General features: G+C 42.2%; 2 protein-coding genes across 4 annotated transcripts in view; one reads left to right on the top strand and one right to left on the bottom strand.

Annotated features, from left to right (window-relative positions):
- The window catches only part of LOC133616336 (ankyrin repeat domain-containing protein 13C-like), a 74,769-nt gene extending 72,440 nt beyond the window's left edge, over positions 1-2,329 (top strand). Inside the window, exons 10-13 of one of the 3 annotated variants that reach the window (XR_012050822.1) lie at positions 909-1,007; positions 1,690-1,790; positions 1,873-2,117; positions 2,149-2,329. Coding sequence is in view for 1 of the 3 variants with exons in the window: in XM_061975475.2 (XP_061831459.1) it covers positions 909-1,007; positions 1,690-1,790; positions 1,873-2,003 (331 nt within the window). In the remaining 2 variants the exon portion in view is untranslated. The other 2 variants (XR_012050821.1, XM_061975475.2) reach the window with 2 other exon arrangements.
- A 5,717-nt stretch (positions 2,330-8,046) lies between these two features.
- LOC133616337 (uncharacterized) overlaps positions 8,047-27,173 on the bottom strand; it is a 30,609-nt gene continuing 11,482 nt past the window's right edge. Inside the window, exons 3-12 of the mRNA XM_061975477.2 lie at positions 17,681-17,784; positions 10,694-10,774; positions 10,587-10,633; positions 10,397-10,530; positions 10,248-10,329; positions 10,062-10,178; positions 9,883-9,972; positions 8,700-8,765; positions 8,462-8,615; positions 8,047-8,395 (exon numbers count right to left, since the gene is read on the bottom strand). Of these exons, the coding sequence (XP_061831461.1) occupies positions 8,192-8,395; positions 8,462-8,615; positions 8,700-8,765; positions 9,883-9,972; positions 10,062-10,178; positions 10,248-10,329; positions 10,397-10,530; positions 10,587-10,633; positions 10,694-10,774; positions 17,681-17,784 (1,079 nt within the window). The 3' untranslated portion in view covers positions 8,047-8,191. The remainder of the gene's footprint in view (positions 8,396-8,461; positions 8,616-8,699; positions 8,766-9,882; positions 9,973-10,061; positions 10,179-10,247; positions 10,330-10,396; positions 10,531-10,586; positions 10,634-10,693; positions 10,775-17,680; positions 17,785-27,173) is intronic.

The raw sequence follows: 27,173 nt of genomic DNA, 5'->3' as shown, positions 1-27,173 counted from the left end.
GTTTATTTTATGATTATTTCATGTTTAATATGTTTACTATATGTTTATTTTATGATTATTTCATGTTTAATATGTTTACTGTATGTTTATTTCATGTTTACTGTATGTTTATTTCATGTTTAATATGTTTATTTTATGATTATTTCATGTTTACTGTATGTTTATTTCATGTTTAATATGTTTATTTTATGATTATTTCATGTTTACTGTATGTTTATTTCATGTTTAATATGTTCATTTCATATGTTTATTTTATGTTTACTAAATGTTTAATGTTTATGTTTACTGGTTGTTTATTTTATGTTTATTTCATGTTTACTATGTTTATTTTATGTTTAATATGTTTACTATGTTTATTTTATGATTATTTCATGTTTAATATGTTTATTTCATGTTTATTTCATGTTTACTATGTTTATTTTATGTTTACTGTATGTTTAATATGTTTATTTCATGTTTACTGTATGTTTATTTCATGTTTAATATGTTTACTATGTTTATTTTATGATTATTTCATGTTTAATATGTTTATTTCATGTTTAATATGTTCATTTCATATGTTTATTTTATGTTTACTAAATGTTTACTGTTTATGTTTACTGGTTGTTTATTTTATGTTTATTTCATGTTCATTATATGTATACTATGTTTATGTGAATATATTTGCTGTTACTGACGTTTAAATATAATATTTGATGTTACTGACATGTAAATATAATATTTGATGTCACTGACGTTTAAATATAATATTTGATGTTACTGACTTGTATTCAAATATATTTGATGTTACTGATGTGTAAATATATTATTTGATGTTACTGACGTGTGAGTATAATATTGGATGTTACTTACCTCTGAGTATAATATGTAAAATAACTGAGGTATATAATGTTTGATGTTTGTGACAGCCCCCCTCACCTGGGCAGAGAGCTGCTGTGCAAAGAGAGCAAGAAAAGCTTCAAGGCCTCAGTAGCGATGAGTCAGGATTTCCCTCTAAGCATCGACTCGTAAGTTGCAGATAAAATCATTCACTTTCCTTTTCTTTGACGCACTGCCAGCAGAATAGTCTGATAGAGAGACAAGAGTAAATGAAGTGGAACTGCATTTGATGGACGTATGAAATAAGATAAATAAGGATGTTTCGTTGTCCATCAGGCAGCTGAATGTTCTAGAAGTGATAAATAATGATGTTTTGTTGTCTATCAGGCTGCTCAATGTTCTAAAAGTGATAGAAAACTAAAAATATTTATCACTTCTAGAACGTTCAGCAGCCTGGAGGACGACAAAACATCATTATTTATCACTTCTAGAACATTCATTGTTTTCTATCATGCTGTTGAATGTTGTAGACGTGATAAATGATGATGTGTTGTGGTCCTGCAGGCTGCTGGATGTTCTAGAAGTGATAAATGATGATGTGTTGTGGTCCTGCAGGCTGCTGAATGTTCTAGAAGTGATAAATGATGATGTGTTGTGGTCCTGCAGGCTGCTGAATGTTCTAGAAGTGATTAATGATGATGTTTTGTGGTCCTGCAGGCTGCTGAATGTTCTAGAAGTGATAAATGATGATGTGTTGTGGTCCTGCAGGCTGCTGAATGTTGTAGAAGTGATAAATGATGATGTGTTGTGGTCCTGCAGGCTGCTGAATGTTCTAGAAGTGATAAATGATGATGTGTTGTGGTCCTGCAGGCTGCTGAATGTTCTAGAAGTGATCGCACCCTTCAAGCACTTTAATAAGCTGAGAGAGTTCGTACAAATGAAACTTCCCCCTGGCTTTCCTGTCAAACTGGGTAAGCATTTTGGAATCAAACTGTGGTGCCTTCAAGTGCACCACACATGTCGTCATTCCTGTTTTTGTCCTTCGTGTGGCAGATATTCCCGTCTTTCCGACCATCACGGCGACTGTAACCTTTCAGGAGTTCCGCTACGACACTTTTGATGAGAACATTTTCACGGTCCCGAGCGAGTACAAGGAGGACCCTAGTCGCTTCCCTGACCTTTGACCCCTCTGACCACAGGAAGGATTGTAGAAAAGTAGGCTCACACCAAGCATGTCACAATAATTACTTTGTCTTCAGTCTTAGCACACAATTGGTACCCTTTTGTTTAGTGCCCTCCTGTTTGGCATTCTTTTGTTTGGTACCCCACCTGTTTGACACCCCTTTTGTTTGGCGCCCACCTGTTTTGTACCCTCATGTTTGGCACCCTTCTGTTTGGTACCCCTTATGTTTGGTGCGCCCTCCTTTTTGGTACCCCTTTTGTTTGGCGCCCTCCTGTTTGGTACCCCTTTTGTTTGGCGCCCACCTGTTTGGCGCCCTCCTGTTTGGTACCCCTTTTGTTTGGCGCCCACCTGTTTGGCCCCTTCCTGTTTGGTACCCCTTTTGTTTGGCCCCTTCCTGATTGGTACCCCTTTTGTTTGGCCCCCCTTTTGTTTAGTGCGCCCTCCTGTTTGGTACCCTTTTTGTTTGGCACCCTCCTGTTTGGCGCCCACCTGTTTGGTACCCCTTTTGTTCGGTGCGCCCTCCTGTTTGGTACCCCTTTTGTTTGGTGCCTCCTGTTTGGCGCCCACCTGTTTGGTACCCCTTTTGTTTGGTGCGCCCTTTTGTTTGGTGCCTCCTGTTTGGTACCCCTTTTGTTTGGTGCGCCGTCCTGTTTGGTACCCCTTTTGTTCGGTGCGCCCTCCTGTTTGGTACCCCTTTTGTTTGGCCCCTTCCTGTTTGGTACCTCTTTTGTTTGATGCGCCCTCCTGTTTGGTACCCCTTTTGTTTGGTACCCCTTTTGTTTGGTGCGCCCTCCTGTTTGGTACCCCTTTTGTTTGGCCCCTTCCTGTTTGGTACCCCTTTTGTTTGGTGCGCCCTTTTTGTTTGGCGCCCACCTGTTTGGTACCCCTTTTGTTCGGTGCGCCCTCTTGTTTGGCGCCCTCCTGTTTGGTGCCTCCTGTTTGGCGCCCACCTGTTTGGTACCCCTTTTGTTTGGTGCGCCCACTTGTTTGGTACCCCTTTTGTTTTGCCCCTTCCTGTTTGGTACCCCTTTTGTTTGGTGCGCCCTTTTTGTTTGGCCCCTTCTTGTTTGGTACCCCTTTTGTTTGGCCCCTTCCTGTTTGGTACCCCTCCTGTTTGGCACCCACCTGTTTGGTGCCCCTTTTGTTTGGTACCTCCTGTTTGGCGCCCAACTGTTTGGTACCCCTTTTGTTTGGTGCCCCTTTTGTTTGGCCCCTTTCTGTTTGGTACCCCTTTTGTTTGGCGCCCTCCTGTTTGGTAGCAAACTTGGAGAGTCCCGGTGCCAAAAAGTGTGTAAACAAGTCATGTTTGTTTAAAAAAAAGAAAGAAGCTGAATTGACATAAAAAGCCGCCATGAGTTCAACTTGTTCATCTTTTTAACGTTTAAACTTTCACCAACATAAAAAGTTCAAAGTAATTCCACTAACTTGCTAATCTTCAATGGAAACTTTTTGCTTTCAGTTTCTAAGGCTGGACCTAAAAATGGTCAAAGTTAGGTTGTAAATGCTGCAGCTTCATGATGTTGTATCTTACGGCACATTTTGTCACAAAGTTTGGATGGTTTGCTGGAGATGAAAAAGTCGTTTTTATTGTTACGTCGGAGGAAACAATTGAAGTCAAAAAAGGCACAATGTAAAGAAAAAAGCTGGGCTTTTTTTTTTAAGCCTTTTTACAAACTTTTTGAAATCTAAAATATTCCAGTTTTTTTTTTTTTTTAGTATGCTGTTGTCAGAAAAGGTTTGTAATAAATTCAAGAATGAATGTCACTTTTAAAATCTTTTCTTCTGCACAGAACTTTTATGTTGACGTTTGTTCTGATTGACTGGTCTCACTTGAACCTGCGTCATGTTTTTATGTTGGATGTAAACCTGCTGCCAGTTGCTATTTTTATACATTAAACTCAGTTTGTATGGAACAACATCTCTTCTGGTATCTGCTCTCTTTTTCCCTTCAGTATTACATTCAGTCTGCACATGTTCTCTGATGAAAGAATCAAGTTGCCAGATGTACAAGAAGTGTTGGCACTAGGAATCTTCAAAGTGGGGTCCCACTTTTTTGTACCGTATTTTCCGCACTATAAGGTGCACCTAAAAACCACAAATTTTCTCAAAAGCTGACAGTGCGCCTTATAACCCGGTGCGCTTTATATATGGATTAATATTAAGATTCATTTTCATAAAGTTTCGGTCTCGTAACTACGGTAAACAGCCGCCATCTTTTTTCCCGGTAGAACAGGAAGCGCTTCTTCTTCTACGCAAGCAACCGCCAAGGTAAGCACCCGCCCCCATAGAACAGGAAGCGCTTCTTCTTCTACTGTAAGCAACCACCCGCCCGCGTAGAAGAAGAAAAAGCGCGCGGATATTACCGTACGTTTCATTTCCTTTGTGTGTTTACATCTGTAAAGACCACAAAATGGCTCCTACTAAGCGACAGGGATCCGGTTCATGAAAAGACGCAATCTCTCCATCCGCACACGGATTACTATTTCACAGCAACTGATATTCCTGTGAACCGCACTGTGGATACAACGGGAGCACGTACGGTGAATATTCGCACCACAGGGAATGAGAAGTCATCCTTCACTGTGGTTCTAGCTTGCCATGCTAATGGCCAGAAACTTCCACCCATGGTGATATTCAAAAGGAAGACCTTGCCAAAAGAGACCTTTCCAGCCGGCGTCATCATAAAAGCTAACTCGAAGGGATGGATGGATGAAGAAAAGATGAGCGAGTGGTTAAGGTAAGTTTACGCAAAGAGGCCGGGTGGCTTTTTTCACGCAGCTCCGTCCATGTTGATATACGACTCCATGCGCGCCCACATCACGCTGGTTTTAATATATTATTAAAGTTTGACTGACTTATCTGACTGTTTTTTTGACATTCCTTTAGCGCAGTTAGATGCGGCTTACAGCACGGGGCGGCTTATAGGTGGACAAAGTTTTGAAATATGCCGTTCATTGAAGGCGCGGCTTATAACCCAGGGCGGCTTATGGTGCGGAAAATACGGTATATGTTTTTTTCCTTCTTTATTATGCATTTTCGGCCGGTGCGACTTATACTCCGAAAAATACGGTAACTCGTTTCACAACATGCGGCTAATATATGGGTGGGTATCGGGTGTGGCTAATATATGAAAAGAAAAAAAATGTTCTTCTAAAGTTTAGTGAGTACGGCTAATATACCGGCACTAATTCAGTGTTAATATTTGTTTGGGCCGCACTGTAGTGGAAACGTTTTTTCCCGAATTACGTAACGCTGACAAAATAAATAAACAAAAATCATATGTCCACTATAGAGGACGCCGGTTCTCACCCATATACAAAAAAAGAATAACAATGAAGGGAAAAGTCCAACCCCCTGCTACTTTATCTTTTTGAAAATAAAAATTGAGTTGAATATCCCTGTTTTAGTACCTCTAGTACCGTATTTTTCGGACTATAAGTCACAGTTTTTTTCATAGTTTGGCCGGGGGTGCGACTTATACTCAGGAGCGACTTATGTGTGAAATGATTAACACATTAGCGTAAAATATCAAATAATATTATTGATCTCATTCACGTAAGAGACTAGACGTATAAGATTTCATGGGATTTAGCGATTAGGAGTGACAGATTGTATAGCATGTTCTATATGTTATAGTTATTTGAATAATAATATGTTACGTTAACATACCAGTTGGTTATTTATGCCTCATATAACGTACATTTATTCAGCCTGTTGTTCACTATTTTTGATTTATTTTAAATGTCTATTCTTGGTGTTGGCTTTTATCAAATAAATTTCCCCCAAAAATGCGACTTATATATGTTTTTTTTCTTTCTTTATTATGCATTTTTGGCCGGTGCGACTTATACTGCGGAGCGACTTATAGTCTGAAAAATATGGTATGTAAATAAAAAAATTGTACCGAAACCTTCATTACTTTGAAGTCGACGGAAATTTGACTCGGCAAACAAAACAAAACACAGGCGAAAACCGATAATCGATAAAAAAAAAACACACAAGTAAACCGGAGTTTTCACCCAGAGAAGGAAGGGCCGGTAAAAAAAAAAAAAAATCTGCCTCCCGGGGACACGCGGACTTCTGGAAATGCGCATCATTTCTGATTTCAATGCGTTAAAAAAAGACACAAAAAGTGTGTGACGTATGATCAATAATTGTAGAAATTAGAGATGTCCGATAAATGCTTTAAAATGTAATATCGGAAATGATCAATATCGGTTTTTCCATTATCGGTATCGTTTATTTTTTTGTTTTGTTTTTTTAATTAAATCAACATAAAAAACACAAGATACACTTACAATTAGTGCACCAACCCAAAAAAACTCCCTCCCCCATTTACACTCATTCACACAAAAGGGTTGTTTCTTTCTGGTTCCTACATTATATATCAATATATATCAATACAGTCTGCAAGGGATACAGTCCGTAAGCACACATGATTGTGCGTGCTGCTGGTCCACTAATAGTACTAACCTTTAACACTTCATTTTACTCATTTTCATTCATTACTAGTTTCTATGTAACTGTTTTTATATTGTTTTACTTTATTTTTTATTCAAGAAAATGTTTTTTATTTATTTATCTTATTTTATAATTTTTTTTTTTAAAAGGACCTTATCTTCACCATACCTGGTTGTCCAAATTAGGCATAATAATGTGTTAATTCCACGACTGTATATATCGGTATCGGTAATTAAGGGTTGGACAATATCGGATATCGGCAAAAAAGCCAATATTGCACATCCCTAGTAGAAATATTACAAAGGACGGACATTGAAGCACTTTAGCAACCAAAGTGTGCCTGGTAGAGATGCGCGGATAGGCAATTATTTCATCCGCAACCGCATCAGAAAGTCGTCAACCATCCGCCATCCACCCGATTTAACATTTGATCAGAACCGCACCCGCCCGTTGTTATATATCTAATATAGACGATGCAAGGCATTAGTGAGGTTATAAAGCTTTTGCCTGTTAAAGAAAGGAGACTGATCCAATGCAGCACAGACATTCGCGTGCCACGCTGTCACGACCCAGACGCACACCAGTGCGCAATCATATGGGAGCCGCGCTGAGCGCGCCTCCAAGCGCGTCTCGCTGCCGGCGACGGCTGGGTATATGGGCCCAACGCTCCAGCGCCATCCATTTTCAGGGCTAGTTGATTCGGCAGGTGGGTTGTTACACACTCCTTAGCGGGTTCCGACTTCCATGGCCACCGTCCTGCTGTCTATATCAACCAGGGTGAGCCCCACCCCTTTCGTGAGCGCACTGCGCGCGGAGTGACCCCTGTTACGCGCCCCCGGCAACAGGGGTGGCGGGCAGGTAAGCTGCGCGGGCGGAGCGCGCGGAGTGACCCCTGTTACGAGCCCCCGGCCACGGGGGTGGCGGGCAGGTAAGCTGCTTACCTGCTGCGCGTGACGCCGGCCGCGGCGAAGGCGGACGAGGCGGGGTGTCGGTGCGGTGGGCGCGGTGGTGACCCTGGACGTGCGTCGGGCCCTTCTCGCGGATCGCCTCAGCTACGGCTCCCGGTGGGGCCCTCTCGGGGGAAGGGGCCTCGGTCCCGGACCCCGGCGAGGCGTCCCTTCTCCGCTCCGTAAAAGTGTCCATCTCTTCTTTCTTTTTTTCTTCTGTTGTGGCATATGCTGCAGGTGCCTGCTCGTTTTTCGTATGTGGGTAACAACATTTAACTATGTATATATATTTACCAATTGGTTTAACTGCCACCCGCCTGAATCTATTTAAAATCTAATTTTTTTTTATTTTAACCGCCCGACCCGCGCATAAAATCTAATTTTTTTTAATTTCATCCGCCTGATCCGCGGATAATCCGCGGACTACGCGGTTGTGCCCGCAAACCGCGCATCTCTAGTGCCTGGTGAAGACGTAGTTGTGCATCATCACTTTACAGCCAGGTGGGGGCGCCATTGTGGTTTATTTCAAGGACATTATTACAAATGTGTTCTGCTGCAGCAGATGGTGATGATGTCAGGTTTTTGGAGCGGCCAATCATATTTGGTGTGCAAGATGAACTCCAAGGGAGGTGTTGGTGACATGAGGGTGGCACGGTAGTTTTTATTGAGGTGTAAATATGTGAGTATTGATGAGGGAAAGTAAAGATGTTCAACACTCACCCATACAAAAGTCTTGGCCTCCATCTTGCAGAGTTAACGTTAAAAGTGGTATAAAAAAGTTCTAGTCGCTCATGTCCATGTCTTCCTGGTAGTGCTCGTCCCCGTTGACTTTGGACTTTTTGGGGGCGTGGTCTTGCGCCGTCTCCGCCTCCTCGCCGCCTTTGGGTGAGGAGTGGGAGTCCGAGTCGCTTCCGGGCTCTTCCTCAAAGTCGCCTTCTTTTGCGCTGTTGTACTCCTGCTCCTCTTCGTCGTAGTCTCGAGTCACCTGAGAGGACAGTGCGGAGCGTCACACAAGCCAGGAGACAAGCGATGGCGTCTTGTCACAACCAACCTTCACGTCTTCTTTCTCGCTGTCAGACCTGCGCTCGCCATCTTGCTCTCGGCTTTTCTTCTTGCTGCTCCAACGCTCCGCTTTGTCTCGGCTTTGCTCTCGCAACTCTTTTCTCTCTTTTTCACCTTTCTTCTCCTTTTTGTCCTTCTTGTGCCTGCACACACACACGCACGCGCACACACACAAACACTTAAAGAGGTGCCATATAGTAGAAGCAGATCAAAATATGACAAGTGACCTTTTGGGTGATGAAGATGGACTTAGGCGCCTCTTAGGTGACCTTGATGTACTTCTTTTGTGCCGACTGAAAGACAACATGAATATTATTCTACTAAATATATAACATCAATACTTTAATGGATATACATACGAACACACATATATACACTTTCAATATATACATACATATTCTTATACCGTATTTTCCGCACTATTAGCCGCACCTAAAAACCACAAATTTTCTCAAAAGCTGACAGTGCGCCTTATAACCCGGTGCGCTTTATATATGGATAAATATTAAGATTCATTTTCATAAAGTTTCGGTCTCGCAACTTCGGTAAACAGCCGCCATCTTTTTTCCCGGTAGAACAGGAAGCGCTTCTTCTTCTACGCAAGCAACCGCCAAGGTAAGCACCCGCCCCCATAGAACAGGAAGCGCTTCTTCTTCTACTGTAAGCAACCACCCGCCCGCGTAGAAGAAGAAAAAGCGCGCGGATATTACCGTACGTTTAATTTCCTTTGTGTGTTTACATCTGTAAAGACCACAAAATGGCTCCTACTAAGCGACAGGTATCCGGTTCATGAAAAGACGCAATCTCTCCATCCGCACACGGATTACTATTTCACAGCAACTGATATTCCTGTGAACCGCACTGTGGATACAACGGGAGCACGTACGGTGAATATTCGCACCACAGGGAATGAGAAGTCATCCTTCACTGTGGTTCTAGCTTGCCATGCTAATGGCCAGAAACTTCCACCCATGGTGATATTCAAAAGGAAGACCTTGCCAAAAGAGACCTTTCCAGCCGGCGTCATCATAAAAGCTAACTCGAAGGGATGGATGAAGAAAAGATGAGCGAGTGGTTAAGGTAAGTTTAAGTTTACGCGAAGAGGCCGGGTGGCTTTTTTCACGCAGCTCTGTCCATGTTGATATACGACTCCATGCGCGCCCACATCACGCTGGTTTTAATATATTATTAAAGTTTGACTGACCTATTTGACTGTTTTTTTGACATTCCTTTAGCGCAGTTAGATGCGGCTTACAACACGGGGCGGCTTATAGGTGGACAAAGTTTTGAAATATGCCGTTCATTGAAGGCGCGGCTTATAACCCAGGGCGCCTTATGGTGCGGAAAATACGGTACATATAAATATATCAATAATATTTGTATGCAGTGAACAACAAGTGTGTTGATTACCGGTTGATGCTGCGAGATCTTCTTGCACTGCTGTAACTCTTGGGTGGTGTCTTTGACCTCTTCTTGGACTTGTCCTCCTTCTTTCTGTCCCTGCATGGAGCAGAAGGTGACCACTTCATCATCACATCCACCTCCACAAGTCACCTGACGCACAACATGCAGTACTTTTGGATGCTGACCTGGAGCGACTGCGGCGGCCTGTGTCTCGGGAGCGAGACGCTCTCCTGCGTGGGCTCTTGGACCTTCTCCTGTTCCTGGAGTGGGACCTTCGCCTTGAGCGGCTCTTGGATCGCTTGCTTGAAAAGGATTGAAGAACGTTCAGCAAACAGGAAGTGTTGCGTCTTCTTCAGCAAGCAGGTTCTTACCGATGTCGTGAGCGAGACCTGGAGCGTCGGCGGCGTGACCGCGAGCCAGACGGAGAACGTTTGCGTCTGTCGTCTTTCTTAGCTGCAAGAAGATGAGAGAAGTGAATGGCGTGACACCTTGATTCCACGTAGAAGTGGAGGAGACTCACATCCTGGCTGGATGGCAGCAGAAATGAGCGACTGAGCTTCTCGGACTCGCTTCATGGCTTCTTCCATTTCCTTGTTGGAGTCGCTGCTCTTCAGGCCAGGACTGAAGCCCAGTCCTGCTGCTAGAGGATTCAACCTGCAGGAGAAGAGAGTTACTGCGGTCTTGGGATGAGTGCAGCGTGTGGGACTTACTTTGGATCCATGGACTGCATGAACTTCAGCAGGTCAGCAGAAATGGCCTGAAAGACACAAGATGAGCAAACTTGCCAGCTCCACAGAATGTGTGAGTGATGTTTCACCTGGGAGGTCATGTTGGCTCCTGACAGCCCCATGGCAGCTAACTGCTCCAGGCTGGGGCCTCCAAATGCTCCTCCTCCCATCTGAAATAGTCCACATCAACAATGTCCTCAACTCAACTCCAAACATCACACTTTGAGGATTGACGGACGCTCAGGGACATCTGAATCCTGGTAGTGTACCTTTGAGTCAGTGACCCATGAATCCTGGTAAGGTATCTGTCAATGATTCGGTGACAACTGAATCTAGGTGGAGTACACCTGAGTCGGTGACACCTGAATCTTGATGTTGTACACGTGAGTCAATGACACCTGAATATTTGTATGGCAAACGTGAGTCGATGACACCTGAATCTTGTTGGGATACCCGTGAGTCGGTGACACATGAATCTTGTTGGGATACCCGTGAGTCGGTGACACATGAATCTTGTTGGGATACCCGTGAGTTGGTGACACCTGAATCTTGATGTGGTACCCGTGTGTTGGTGACACCTTAATCTTGTTGGGATACCAGTGAGTCAGTGACATCTGAATCTTGTTGGGATACCAGTGAGTCAGGGAGACCTGAATCTTGATGTGGTACCCGTGAGTTGGTGACACCTGAATCTTGTTGGGATACCCGTGAGTCGGTGACATCTGAATCTTGTCGGTGACATCTGAATCTTGTTGGGATGCCCGCGTGTCAGGGACACCTGAATCCTGATGTCATCTGAATCTTTGTGTGTTACCCGTGAGTCGGTGACACCAAATTCTTGGTAGGGTACCCGTGAGTCGATGACACATGAATCTTGTTGGGATACCCATGTGTCAGGCACACCTGAATCTTGATGTGGTACCCGTGAGTTGGTGACACCTGAATCTTGTCGGTATACCCGTGAGTCGGTGACATCTGAATCTTGGTGTGTTACCCCTTAGTCGGTGACACCTGAATCTTGATGTGGTACCCGTGAGTTGGTGACACCTGAATCTTGTTGGATACCTGTGTGTCAGGGAGACCTGAATCTTGACGTGGTACCCGTGAGTTAATCTTGTTGGGATACCCGTGAGTCGGTGACATCTGAATCTTGTCGGGATGCCCGCGTGTCAGGGACACCTGAATCTTGATGTGGTACCCGTGAGTTGGTGACACCTGAATCTTGTTGGGATACCCATGAGTCGGTGACATCTGAATCTTGTCGGTGACATCTGAATCTTGTTGGGATACCCGTGTGTCAGGTACACCTGAATCTTGATGTGGTACCCGTGAGTTGGAGACACCTGAATCTTGTTGGGATACCCGTGAGTCGGTGACATCTGAATCTAGGTGTGTTACCCCTTAGTCGGTGACACCTGAATCTTGATGTGGTACACGTGAGTCAATGACACCTGAATCTTGTTGGGATACCCATGTGTCAGGGACACCTGAATCTTGATGTGGTACCCGTGAGTTGGTGACACCTGAATCTTGTTGGGATACCCATGAGTCGGTGACATCTGAATCTTGTTGGGATACCCATGTGTCAGGGACACCTGAATCTTGATGTGGTACCCGTGAGTTGGTGACACCTGAATCTTGTTGGGATACCCATGAGTCGGTGACATCTGAATCTTGTTGGGATACCCGTGTGTCAGGGACACCTGAATCTTGATGTGGTACCTGTGAGTTGGTGACACCTGAATCTTGTTGGGATACCCATGAGTCTGTGACATCTGAATCTTTGTGTGTTACCCGTGAGTAGGTGACACCAAATTCTTGGTAGGGTACCCGTGAGTCGGTGACACCAAATTCTTGTTTGGATACCCGTGAGTGGGTGACACCAATTCTTGGTCGGGTACCCCTGAGTCGGTGACACCTGAATCTTGGGTGTGGTATTTGAGAGTCGGTCACACCTGAATCTTGTTGGGATACCCGTGAGTCGTGTCATCTGAATCTTGGTATGGTACCTATGAGTCGGTGAGACCTGAATCTTGTTGTGGTACCTGTGAGTCGTGTCACCTGAATCTTAGTGTGGTAACCGTGAGTCAGTGACATCTAAATTTTGTTAGGATACCCGTGAGTCTGTGATAGATGAATCTTGTTGGGATACCCGTGTGTCAAGGATACCTGAATCTTTGTGTGTTACCCGTGAGTCACTGACACCAAATTCTTGGTTGGGTACCCGTGAGTCGGTGACACGTGAATCTTGTTGGGATACCAGTGAGTCGGTGACACAAAATTCTTGGTAGGGTACCCGTGAGTTGGTGACACTTGAATCTTGGGTATGGTATCTGAGAGTCGGTCACACCTGAATCTTGTTGGGATACCCGTGAGTCGGTGACATCTAAATCTTGGTGTGTTACCCGTGAGTCGGTGAGACCTGAATCTTGTTGTGGTACCTGTGAGTCTTGTCACTTCAATCTTAGTGTGGTACCCGTGAGTCAGTGACATCTAAATTTTGTCAGGATACCCGTGAGTCGGTGACACATGAATCTTGTTGGGATACCCGTGTGTCAGGAACACCTGAATCTTGATGTGGTACCCGTGAGTTGGTGACACCTGAATCTTGTTGGGATACCCGTGAGTCGTGTCACCTGAATCTTAGTGTGGTACCCGTGAGTCAGTGACATCTGAATCTTGGTGTGGTACTCGTGAGTCGTGTCACCAGAATCTTGTTGGGATACCCGTGAGTCGTGTCACCTGGATCTTAGTGTGGTACCCGTGAGTCAGTGACATCTGAGTCTTGTTGGGATACCCGTGAGTCGGTGACACCTGAATCTTGATGTGGTACCCGTGAGTCGGTGACAACTGAATCTTGATGTGGTACCCGTGAGTATGTGACATCTGAATCTTTGTGTGTTACCCGTGAGTCGGTGAGACCTGAATCTTGTTGTGGTACCTGTGAGTCGTGTCACCTGAATCTTAGTGTGGTACCCGTGAGTCAGTGACATCTTTAAATTTTGTTAGGATACCCGTGAGTCTGTGACAGATGAATCTTGTTGGGATACCCATGTGTCAGGGACACTTGAATCTTTGTGTGTTACCCGTGAGTCACTGACACCAAATTCTTGGTTGGGTACCCGTGAGTCGGTGACACGTGAATCTTAATAGGGTACCCGTGAGTCGGTGACACGGGAATCTTGTTGGGATACCAGTGAGTCGGTGACATCTGAATCTTGGTGTGTTACCCGTGAGTCGGTGACACCAAATTCTTGGTAGGGTACCCGTGAGTTGGTGAGACCTGAATCTTGTTGTGGTACCTGTGAGTCATGTCACCTCAATCTTAGTGTGGTACCCGTGAGTCAGTGACATCTAAATTTTGTTAGAATACCCGTGAGTCGGTGACACATGAATCTTGTTGGGATACCCGTGTGTCAGGGACACCTGAATCTTGTTGGGATACCCGTGTGTCAGGGACACCTGAATCTTGATGTGGTACCCGTGAGTTGGTGACACCTGAATCTTGTTGGGATACCCGTGAGTCGTGTCACCTGAATCTTAGTGTGGTACCCGTGAGTCAGTGACATCTGAATCTTGGTGTGGTACTCGTGAGTCGTGTCACCAGAATCTTGTTGGGATACCCGTGAGTCGTGTCACCTGGATCTTAGTGTGGTACCCGTGAGTCAGTGACATCTGAGTCTTGTTGGGATACCCGTGAGTCGGTGACACCTGAATCTTGATGTGGTACCCGTGAGTCTGTGACATCTGAATCTTTGTGTGTTACCCGTGAGTCGGTGAGACCTGAATCTTGTTGTGGTACATGTGAGTCGTGTCACCTGAATCTTAGTGTGGTACCCGTGAGTCAGTGACATCTAAATTTTGTTAGGCTACCCGTGAGTCGGTGACACATGAATCTTGTTAGGATACCTGTGTGTCAGGGACACCTGAATCTTGATGTGGTACCTGTGAGTTGGTGACACCTGAATCTTGTTGGGATACCCGTGTGTCAGGGACACCTGAATTTTGGTGTGTTACCCGTGAGTCGGTGACACCAAATTCTTGGTAGGGTGCCCGTGAGTCGGTGACATGTGAATCTTGTTGGGATACCCATGAGTCGGTGACATCTGAATCTTGTCGGTGACATCTGAATCTTGTTGGGATACCCGTGTGTCAGGTACACCTGAATCTTGATGTGGTACCCGTGAGTTGGAGACACCTGAATCTTGTTGGGATACCCGTGAGTCGGTGACATCTGAATCTAGGTGTGTTACCCCTTAGTCGGTGACACCTGAATCTTGATGTGGTACACGTGAGTCAATGACACCTGAATCTTGTTGGGATACCCATGTGTCAGGGACACCTGAATCTTGATGTGGTACCCGTGAGTTGGTGACACCTGAATCTTGTTGGGATACCCATGAGTCGGTGACATCTGAATCTTGTTGGGATACCCATGTGTCAGGGACACCTGAATCTTGATGTGGTACCCGTGAGTTGGTGACACCTGAATCTTGTTGGGATACCCATGAGTCGGTGACATCTGAATCTTGTTGGGATACCCGTGTGTCAGGGACACCTGAATCTTGATGTGGTACCTGTGAGTTGGTGACACCTGAATCTTGTTGGGATACCCATGAGTCTGTGACATCTGAATCTTTGTGTGTTACCCGTGAGTAGGTGACACCAAATTCTTGGTAGGGTACCCGTGAGTCGGTGACACCAAATTCTTGTTTGGATACCCGTGAGTGGGTGACACCAATTCTTGGTCGGGTACCCCTGAGTCGGTGACACCTGAATCTTGGGTGTGGTATTTGAGAGTCGGTCACACCTGAATCTTGTTGGGATACCCGTGAGTCGTGTCATCTGAATCTTGGTATGGTACCTATGAGTCGGTGAGACCTGAATCTTGTTGTGGTACCTGTGAGTCGTGTCACCTGAATCTTAGTGTGGTAACCGTGAGTCAGTGACATCTAAATTTTGTTAGGATACCCGTGAGTCTGTGATAGATGAATCTTGTTGGGATACCCGTGTGTCAAGGATACCTGAATCTTTGTGTGTTACCCGTGAGTCACTGACACCAAATTCTTGGTTGGGTACCCGTGAGTCGGTGACACGTGAATCTTGTTGGGATACCAGTGAGTCGGTGACACCAAATTCTTGGTAGGGTACCCGTGAGTTGGTGACACTTGAATCTTGGGTATGGTATCTGAGAGTCGGTCACACCTGAATCTTGTTGGGATACCCGTGAGTCGGTGACATCTAAATCTTGGTGTGTTACCCGTGAGTCGGTGAGACCTGAATCTTGTTGTGGTACCTGTGAGTCTTGTCACTTCAATCTTAGTGTGGTACCCGTGAGTCAGTGACATCTAAATTTTGTCAGGATACCCGTGAGTCGGTGACACATGAATCTTGTTGGGATACCCGTGTGTCAGGAACACCTGAATCTTGATGTGGTACCCGTGAGTTGGTGACACCTGAATCTTGTTGGGATACCCGTGAGTCGTGTCACCTGAATCTTAGTGTGGTACCCGTGAGTCAGTGACATCTGAATCTTGGTGTGGTACTCGTGAGTCGTGTCACCAGAATCTTGTTGGGATACCCGTGAGTCGTGTCACCTGGATCTTAGTGTGGTACCCGTGAGTCAGTGACATCTGAGTCTTGTTGGGATACCCGTGAGTCGGTGACACCTGAATCTTGATGTGGTACCCGTGAGTCGGTGACAACTGAATCTTGATGTGGTACCCGTGAGTATGTGACATCTGAATCTTTGTGTGTTACCCGTGAGTCGGTGAGACCTGAATCTTGTTGTGGTACCTGTGAGTCGTGTCACCTGAATCTTAGTGTGGTACCCGTGAGTCAGTGACATCTTTAAATTTTGTTAGGATACCCGTGAGTCTGTGACAGATGAATCTTGTTGGGATACCCATGTGTCAGGGACACTTGAATCTTTGTGTGTTACCCGTGAGTCACTGACACCAAATTCTTGGTTGGGTACCCGTGAGTCGGTGACACGTGAATCTTAATAGGGTACCCGTGAGTCGGTGACACGGGAATCTTGTTGGGATACCAGTGAGTCGGTGACATCTGAATCTTGGTGTGTTACCCGTGAGTCGGTGACACCAAATTCTTGGTAGGGTACCCGTGAGTTGGTGAGACCTGAATCTTGTTGTGGTACCTGTGAGTCATGTCACCTCAATCTTAGTGTGGTACCCGTGAGTCAGTGACATCTAAATTTTGTTAGAATACCCGTGAGTCGGTGACACATGAATCTTGTTGGGATACCCGTGTGTCAGGGACACCTGAATCTTGTTGGGATACCCGTGTGTCAGGGACACCTGAATCTTGATGTGGTACCCGTGAGTTGGTGACACCTGAATCTTGTTGGGATACCCGTGAGTCGTGTCACCTGAATCTTAGTGTGGTACCCGTGAGTCAGTGACATCTGAATCTTGGTGTGGTACTCGTGAGTCGTGTCACCAGAATCTTGTTGGGATACCCGTGAGTCGTGTCACCTGGATCTTAGTGTGGTACCCGTGAGTCAGTGACATCTGAGTCTTGTTGGGATACCCGTGAGTCGGTGACACCTGAATCTTGATGTGGTACCCGTGAGTCTGTGACATCTGAATCTTTGTGTGTTACCCGTGAGTCGGTGAGACCTGAATCTTGTTGTGGTACATGTGAGTCGTGTCACCTGAATCTTAGTGTGGTACCCGTGAGTCAGTGACATCTAAATTTTGTTAGGCTACCCGTGAGTCGGTGACACATGAATCTTGTTAGGATACCTGTGTGTCAGGGACACCTGAATCTTGATGTGGTACCTGTGAGTTGGTGACACCTGAATCTTGTTGGGATACCCGTGTGTCAGGGACACCTGAATCTTGGTGTGTTACCCGTGAGTCGGTGACACCAAATTCTTGGTAGGGTGCCCGTGAGTCGGTGACATGTGAATCTTAGTAGGGTACCCGTGAGTCGGTGACACGTGAATCTTGTTGGGATACCCGTGACTCTGTGACACCTGAATCTTCAGTCAAGTTACAAAATGAGCGGCAGGAGCAGTGTAAGATGCAAATAAGAAGACGTGCTTAAGAACTCACCAGAGGATTGGGTGTTGGAAGAAGGCCAGCTCCAGGCATCATTCCCGCCACAGCATTAGCAGGAGCCAGCAGCGACATAGCTTTGGATTCATCAGGAATGACTCCTGGAGAAGAAGAGCGGGTTTGAGTGGCAGCAACAAGCTAACGTCCACCTGAGTTTAATTGGTGTGTAGCAAAGAAATGGCACATTTTTATCCCTGGCTTCTTTTGTCAAAGTATAATTAGCAGCTAAGTTGAATAGTCACAATGTGTTCAACACTGCCAAGATTTGATCACCTGTACTTGATTTTTAAGTCAAGAACCAAACGTAAGCAAGCACAGCCAGGTGTCCCGTGGGATCATGGGATGTGCTCCCAACTTTCATTAGATGTTTTATGAACAAGCGACTCGCGCCGGCTGCTTCGCTATAAAGCACACAGAAACATTGAGATACAGAAAACAAAGTTTGTGATTTGCTTTGGAGACAAAAGGGGAACATTTCAATGGCGCTTACCAAAGTACAAACAAATGATCATTTATTTCACCTCGCCTGGCCTTTAGTTGCTGCTTACTTCTACAAAATAATCATCATTTTAACAATACTGTACTTCCTCAAATAGTGGCTTCGGCTTTCTTTTCCATGTTTTACATGACATATAATACACATCTAATGCAATACATACATAACCATATGGGATAACAGAATACAAAGTAGAAATATTTCTACAAATGACAACAGTTGTGTGACACCTATGGTATTTCTTATACAAGGTGAGGCATTCATTTGATGAATGAACACTACAGTGGGGGCCACTTTTAGAGGAAGTACGACAAGAACATGTTTGGCAACCAGACGTACAGATTTGTCTCAATAAATGAGAATATCTTCTTCTTCTTTGACTTCACTTGTTCAATGTATAAAGTATCTTTCTTAAAAACAATTTGTCTTTGTCATATTTCTCAACTACATTCAGTATCACATCAAAAGTGAAAAATGGCCCCAAGGTTAAATCAAGTACCGTATTTTCCGCACTATTAGCCGCACCTAAAAACCACAAATTTACTCAAAAGCTGACAGTGCGGCTTATAACCCGGTGCGCTTTATATATGGATTAATATTAAGATTCATTTTCATAAAGTTTCGGTCTCGCAACTACGGTAAACAGCCGCCATCTTTTTTCCCCGTAGAAGAGGAAGTGCTTCTTCTTCTTCTACGCAAGCAACCGCCAAGGTAAGCACCCGCCCCCATAGAAGAGGAAGCGCTTCTTCTTCTACTGTAAGCAACCACCCGCCCCCGTAGAAGAAGAAGAAGCGCGCGGATATTACGTTTCATTTCCTTTGTGTGTTTACATCTGTAAAGACCACAAAATGGCTCCTACTAAGCGACAGGTTTCCGGTTCATGAAAAGACGCAATCTCTCCATCCGCACACGGACTACTATTTCACAGCAACTGCCTAAAGACTTTCAAGAAAAGCTGGCTACTTTCCGTGCATATTGTAAAAACAAGATAGCTGAAAAAAAGATCCGGCCAGAGAACATTATCAACATGGACGAGGTTCCACTGACTTTTGATATTCCTGTGAACCGCACTGTGGATACAACGGGAGCACGTACGGTGAATATTCGCACCACAGGGAATGAGAAGTCATCCTTCACTGTGGTTCTAGCTTGCCATGCTAATGGCCAGAAACTTCCACCCATGGTAATATTCAAAAGGAAGACCTTGCCAAAAGAGACCTTTCCAGCCGGCGTCATCATAAAAGCTAACTCGAAGGGATGGATGGATGAAGAAAAGATGAGCGAGTGGTTAAGGGAAGTTTACGCGAAGAGGCCGGGTGGCTTTTTTCACACAGCTCCGTCCATGTTGATATACGACTCCATGCGCGCCCACATCACGCTGGTTTTTAATATATTATTAAAGTTTGACTGACCTATCTGACTGTTTTTTTGACATTCCCTTTAGCGCAGTTAGATGCGGCTTATAACACGGGGCGGCTTATAGGTGGACAAAGTTTTGAAATATGCCGTTCATTGAAGGCGCGGCTTATAACCCAGGGCGGCTTATGGTGCGGAAAATACGGTAAACAATAAATCAGCAAATGAATTTCAAAAAGTCTTTCATTGATCTCTTGGAGTCTAAAAACGGTTATGATATTCTCATGTATTCAGATGTAATACTGAAACGACAACTGTAATTGTGCACAGCGTCTAGTAACATTATGTACACTTAGCATGGGTAAAGTACGAGTACCATCAAAAGCCTTCATAGAAGTACGAGTAACATCAAAAGCCTTCATAACATCAAAGGTGAAAAGAAACGGTCAACTTAGAAGAGAAGCTCTTAAGGAGACAATCCAAGGTTGGGCAATCTGAAAACAGTCAATTGTTCCAACAGACAGACACACACACACACACACACACACACACACAACACAAGCGACACTTGGCTGCGGAGGACAAAAGTGTCGGTGGTATTTGCTGCGGGGCCTGGTATTTAGGTGTGGCTGAAGCAGGAAAAACAACTGTAAAACACAACAACAAACTGTTAAAAGTGGAGATGGCGGCCATGTGAGGCTCGGCTCGGTTCTAAAGATGCAGGCTCGTGTCTACTGGGCTTCTTGCTGAATCAGCAGTCTTTCCCAGACCTTCAGTCCTTTGCGGCGGACGGCGACCTGTTTACCCTCGCTCACATTCTAACGCACCTGGTCTGCCAGAGAATAAGAAGACTGAGCAGGAGGGATCAGTGTTGCCAACTGAGTGACTGTCGTTATATTAAGCGAATGAGCAAAGCTCGGCTCGTATAAGTCAATCAACCCAATGATAAATGAAAATAAAGCCCGGTAACTTTTCCAGCGTCGACAGCAGCATGCGTTGTTACGGGTTACGAGATCGGTCACTCTTTTGCGTCGGTTTCAGGAGCGGCGGGTGTTTGTACTACAAATTACTTTAAGTTGAAATGATGGGTTGACTAGCGATGCACGAACATGAAAACAAGAGACATTAACGTCTTTCCCTAGTAGGAAACATCACAGTATAAACAACTAAGATACAGTATTCACACTAAAGGCTGTGCCGTCTTTACATAAAGTGATGTCCTGACTAAGAGGAATGTTTTGACGGTGGAACGGTTGAAATGGGTTGAATAACGTGAAAGGTGTCATTGCACTAAAAAAGGTTAGAAATAAGGTTAGAAAAATCCCAGGAATTTCTGGAAATTGGTTGAACGTGGAAAAAAGGTTGTTTGAATTTCCAGAATGAATTGAAGGTGTAATGTTTGAAACGGTTGAAAAATGTGGGAATTGTGGAAGTTTGAAAAATGGATAATTCATTTTTGAATGTGGAAAATGTCCCTAAAAATGGTGAATTCTATGAAATCCGGGAATTTTTTTTTTTTATAATTACTGAAAGGGAGCACACAATTCCTGAACAGGCTGAATATTTTGAAGTTGGAACGGTTTGAATCGGATAAAAAAAATGTGCGAGTTGTGGAACTTTGAAAAATGTCCTATTCTTTTCAATGGGAATTTCAGGAAAAGAGGGAATTTCGGGAAAAGAGGGAATTTGGGGGAAAATGCTAAAACAAATTGAATGTTCTGAATGAATTGAAATGGTTGGGGTTGGAATTTTTCAAAACGGCCGAGAAATGTTGAAGTAGTAACATTTTTAATTGAGAAATAGGAATTACGGAATCCCTGGAATTTCGGGGAAACCGGGAATTTTTTCAGTTCAAAAAACATATTTGTTGTTTGTCCTGATTAAGAGGAATGTTTTGACGGTGGAATGGTTGAAATGGGTTGAATAACGTGAAAGGAGTCATTGCACTAAAAAAGGTTGGAAATAAGGTTAGAAAAACCCCAGGAATTTCTAGAAAATTGTTGAACGTGGAAAAAATAATGTTTGAATTTCTAGAATGAATTGAATGTGTAATGGTTTGAATCGGTTAAAAAATGTGGGAATTGTGGAAGTTTGAAAAATGGATAATTCATTTTGAATGGGGAAAATGTCCCTAAAAACTGGGAATTCTATGAAATCCGGGAATTTTGTTCATAATTATTGAAATGGAGCACACAATTCCTAAACAGGCTGAATATTTTGAAGTTGGAACGGTTTGAATCGGATAAAAAATGTGCGAGTTGCGGAAGTTTGAAAAATGTCCCATTCATTTCAATGGGAATTTCGTGGAATTTTGGGAAAAGAGGGAATTTTGGGGAAAACGCTAAAAAAATTAATTGAATGTTCTGAATGAATTGAAATGGTTTGTGTTGGAATTTTTCAAAACGGCCGAGAAATGTTTAAGTAGTAACATTTTTAATTGAGAAATAGGAATTACGGAATCCCTGGAATGTCGGGGAAACCGGGAATTTTTCCAGTTCAAAACACAACTTGTTTTTTTTGTCCTGACTAAGAAAAATGTTTTGACGGTGGAACGGTTTAAATGGGTTGAATAACGTGAAAGGAGTCATTGCACTAAAAAAGGTTGAAAATAAGGTTAGAAAACCCCCAGGAATTTCTAGAAATTTGTTGAACGTGGACAAAAGGTTGTTTGAATTTCCAGAATGAATTAAAGGTGTAATGGTTTGAATCGGTTAAGAAGTTTGAAAAATGGATAATTCATTTTGAATGGGGAAAATGTCCCTAAAAACTGGGAATTCTACGAAATCCGGGAATTTTGTTCATAATTATTGAAAGGGAGCACACAATTCCTAAACAGGCTGAATATTTTGAAGTTGGAACGGTTTGAATCGGATAAAAAATGTGCGAGTTGCGGAAGTTTGAAAAATGTCCCATTTATTTCAATGGGAATTTCGTGGAATTTTGGGAAAAGAGGGAATTTTGGGGAAAACGCTAAAAAAATTAATTGAATGTTCTGAATGAATTGAAATGGTTTGTGTTGGAATTTTTCAAAACGGCCGAGAAATGTTTAAGTAGTAACATTTTTAATTGAGAAATAGGAATTACGGAATCCCTGGAATGTCGGGGAAACCGGGAATTTTTCCAGTTCAAAACACAACTTGTTTTTTTTGTCCTGACTAAGAAAAATGTTTTGACGGTGGAACGGTTTAAATGGGTTGAATAACGTGAAAGGAGTCATTGCACTAAAAAAGGTTGAAAATAAGGTTAGAAAACCCCCAGGAATTTCTAGAAATTTGTTGAACGTGGACAAAAGGTTGTTTGAATTTCCAGAATGAATTAAAGGTGTAATGGTTTGAATCGGTTAAGAAGTTTGAAAAATGGATAATTCATCTTGAATGGGGAAAATGTCCCTAAAAACTGGGAATTCTACGAAATCCGGGAATTTTGTTCATAATTATTGAAAGGGAGCACACAATTCCTAAACAGGCTGAATATTTTGAAGTTGGAACAGTTTGAATCGGATAAAAAATGTGCGAGTTGTGGAAGTTTGAAAAATGTCCCATTCATTTCAATGGGAATTTCATGGAAATTTGGGAATTTCGGGAAAAGAGGGAATTTTGGGGAAAACGCTAAAAAAATAAATTTAATGTTCTGAATGAATTGAAATGGTTGGTGTTGGAATTTTTCAAAACGGCCGAGAAATGTTGAAGTAGTAACATTTTTAATTGAGAAATAGGAATTACGGAATCCCTGGAATTTCGGGGAAACCGGGAATTTTTTCAGTTCAAAAAACATATTTGTTTTTTGTCCTGATTAAGAGGAATGTTTTGACGGTGGAACGGTTGAAATGGGTTGAATAACGTGAAAGGAGTCATTGCACTAAAAAAGGTTGGAAATAAGGTTAGAAAAACCCCAGGAATTTCTGGAAAATTGTTGAACGTGGAAAAAAGGTTGTTTGAATTTCCAAAATGAATTGAATGTGTAATGGTTTGAATCGGTTGAAAAATGTGGGAATTGTGGAAGTTTGAAAAATAGATAATTCATTTTTGAATGGGGAAAATGTCCCTAAAAACTGTGAATTCTATGAAATCCGGGAATTTTTTTTTATAATTATTGTAAGGGAGCACACAATTCCTGAACAGGCTGAATATTTTGAAGTTGGAACGGTTTGAATCGGATAAAAAAAATGTGCGAGTTGTGGAAATTTGAAAAATGTCCCATTCATTTCAATGGGAATTTCAGGAAAATAGGGAATTTTTGGGAAAATGCTAAAAAAAAATTGAATGTTCTGAATGAATTGAAATGGTTGGTGTTGGAATTTTTCCAAATCGGTCAACAAATGTTGAAGTAGTAACATGTTTAATTGAGAAATAGGAATTACGGAATCCCTGGAATTTTTCCAGTTCAAAAAACAACTTTGTTTTTTGTCCTGATTAAGAGGAATGTTTTGACGGTGGAATGGTTGAAATGGGTCGAATAACGTAAAAGGAGTCATTGCACTAAAAAAGGTTGAAAATAAGGTTAGAAAAACTCAATTTCTGGAAATGTGTTGGACGTGGAAAAAAGATTGTTTGAATTTCCAGAATGAATTGAATGTGTAATGGTTTGAATCAGTTGAAAAATGTGGGAATTGTGCAACTTGGAAAAATGTCCCATTCATTTCAATGGGAACTTCCTGGAAATTTGGGGATAAGTGGGACTTTATTGAAAATTATTAGGAGTATGAATGTCCTGAATTGGTTGGTGTTGAAATAGTTTAAAATCGGTCAATAAATGTTGAAGTAGTAACAGTTTTTTAATTGAAAAATGGTATCGGGAACTGGGAATTTTTCCAAGTTCTTAAACCAACTTGTTTTTTTTGTCCTGACTAAGAAAAATATTTTGACGGTGGAACGGTTGAAATGGGTTGAATACGTGAAAGGAGTCATTGCACTAAAAAAGGTTGGAAATAAGGTTAGAAAAACCCCAGGAATTTCTGGAAATTTGTTGAACGTGGAAAAAAGGTTGTTTGAATTTTCAGAATGAATTGAAGGTGTAATGGGTTGAATCGGTTGAAAAATTTGGAAACTGTGGAAGTTTGAAAAATGGATAATTCATTTTTGAATGGAGAAAATGTCCCTAAAAACTGGGAATTCTATGAAATCCGGGAATTTTTTTAAATAATTATTGAAAGGGAGCACATAATTCCTGAAAAGGCTGAATATTTTGAAGTTGGAACGGTTTGAATCGGGTAAAAAAATGTGCGAGTTGTGGAACTTTGAAAAAATGTCCCATTCATTTTAATGGGAATTTCATGGAAATTTCGGGAAAAGAGGGAATTTTGGGGAAAATGCTAAGACAAATTGAATGTTCTGAATGAATTGAAATGGTTGGTGTTGGAATTTTTGAAAACGGCCGAGAAATGTTGAAGTAGTAACATTTTTAATTGAGAAATAGGAATTACGGAATCCCTGGAATGTCGGGGAAACCGGGAATTTTTCCAGTTCAAAACACAACTTTGTTTTTTGTCCTGATTAAGAGGAATGTTTTGACGGTGGAACGGTTGAAATGGGTTGAATAACGTGAAAGGTGTCATTGCACTAAAAAAGGTTGAAAATAAGGTTAGAAAAACCCCAGGAATTTCTGGAAAATTGTTGAACATGGAAAAAAGGTTGTTTGAATTTCCAAAATGAATTGAATGTGTAATGATTTTAATCGGTTGAAAAATGTGGGAATTGTGGAAGTTTGAAAAATGGATAATTCATTTTTTAATGGGGGAAAAAATTTCCCTAAAACTGGGAATTCTATATTTTTTATATAATTATTGAAAGGGAGCACACAATTCCTAAACAGGCTGAATATTTTGAAGTTGGAACGGTTTGAATCGGATAAAAAATGTGCGAGTTGTGGAACTTTGAAAAATGTCCCATTCATTTCAATGGGAATTTCAGGAAAAGAGGGAATATCGGGAAGAGGGAATTTTGGGGAAAACGCTAAAAAAATTAATTGAATGTTCTGAATGAATTGAAATGGTTGGTGTTGGAATTTTTCAAAACGGCCGAGAAATGTTTAAGTAGTAACATTTTTAATTGAGAAATAGGAATTAAGGAATCCCTGGAATGTCGGGGAAACCGGGAATTTTTCCAGTTCAAAAAACAACTTTGTTTTTTGTCCTGATTAAGAGGAATGTTTTGACGGTGGAATGGTTGAAATGGGTTGAATAACGTGAAAGGAGTCATTGCACTAAAAAAGGTTGGAAATAAGGTTAGAAAAACCCCAGGAATTTCTAGAAAATTGTTGAACGTGGAAAAAATAATGTTTGAATTTCTAGAATGAATTGAATGTGTAATGGTTTGAATCGGTTAAAAAATGTGGGAATTGTGGAAGTTTGAAAAATGGATAATTCATTTTGAATGGGGAAAATGTCCCTAAAAACTGGGAATTCTATGAAATCCGTGAATTTTGTTCATAATTATTGAAATGGAGCACACAATTCCTAAACAGGCTGAATATTTTGAAGTTGGAACAGTTTGAATCGGATAAAAAAATGTCCGAGTTGTGGAACTTTGAAAAATGTCCCATTCATTTCAATGGGAATTTCGTGGAATTTTGGGAAAAGAGGGAATTTTGGGGAAAACGCTAAAAAAATTAATTGAATGTTCTGAATGAATTGAAATGGTTGGTGTTGGAATTTTTCAAAATCGGTCGAGAAATGTTGAAGTAGTAACATGTTTAATTGAGAAATAGGAATTACGGAATCCCTGGAATTTCGGGGAAACCGGGAATTTTTCCAGTTCAAAAAACAACTTTGTTTTTTGTCCTGATTAAGAGGAATGCTTTGACGGTGGAATGGTTGAAATGGGTTGAATAACGTGAAAGGAGTCATTGCACTAAAAAAGATTGAAAATAAGGTTAGAAAAACTCAATTTCTGGAAATGTGTTGAACGTGGAAAAAAGGTTGTTTGAATTTCCAGGATGAATTGAATGTGTAATGGTTTGAATCAGTTGAAAAATGTGGGAATTGTGCAACTTGGAAAAATGTCCCATTCATTTCAATGGGAACTTCCTGGAAATTTGGGGATAAGTGGGACTTTATTGAAAATTATTAGGAGTATGAATGTCCTGAATTGGTTGGTGTTGAAATTGTTTAAAATCGGTCAATAAATGTTGAAGTAGTAACAGTTTTTTAATTGAAAAATGGTATCGGGAACTGGGAATTTTTCCAAGTTCTTAAACCAACTTGTTTTTTTTGTCCTGACTAAGAAAAATATTTCGACGGTGGAACAGTTGAAATGGGTTGAATAACGTGAAAGGAGTCATTGCACTAAAAAAGGTTGGAAATAAGGTTAGAAAAACCCCAGGAATTTCTGGAAATTTGTTGAACGTGGAAAAAAGGTTGTTTGAATTTTCAGAATGAATTGAAGGTGTAATGGGTTGAATCGGTTGAAAAATTTGGAAACTGTGGAAGTTTGAAAAATGGATAATTCATTTTTGAATGGAGAAAATGTCCCTAAAAACTGGGAATTCTATGAAATCCGGGAATTTATTTTAATAATTATTGAAAGGGAGCACATAATTCCTGAAAAGGCTGAATATTTTGAAGTTGGAACGGTTTGAATCGGGTAAAAAAAATGTGCGAGTTGTGGAACTTTGAAAAAATGTCCCATTCATTTTAATGGG

Source organism: Nerophis lumbriciformis, linkage group LG14 (assembly GCF_033978685.3).
Source record: "Nerophis lumbriciformis linkage group LG14, RoL_Nlum_v2.1, whole genome shotgun sequence".
Lineage (NCBI taxonomy): Eukaryota > Metazoa > Chordata > Actinopteri > Syngnathiformes > Syngnathidae > Nerophis > Nerophis lumbriciformis.
Note: the sequence above shows the minus strand (reverse complement) of the source record. Positions and strands in the feature narration are given on the sequence as shown.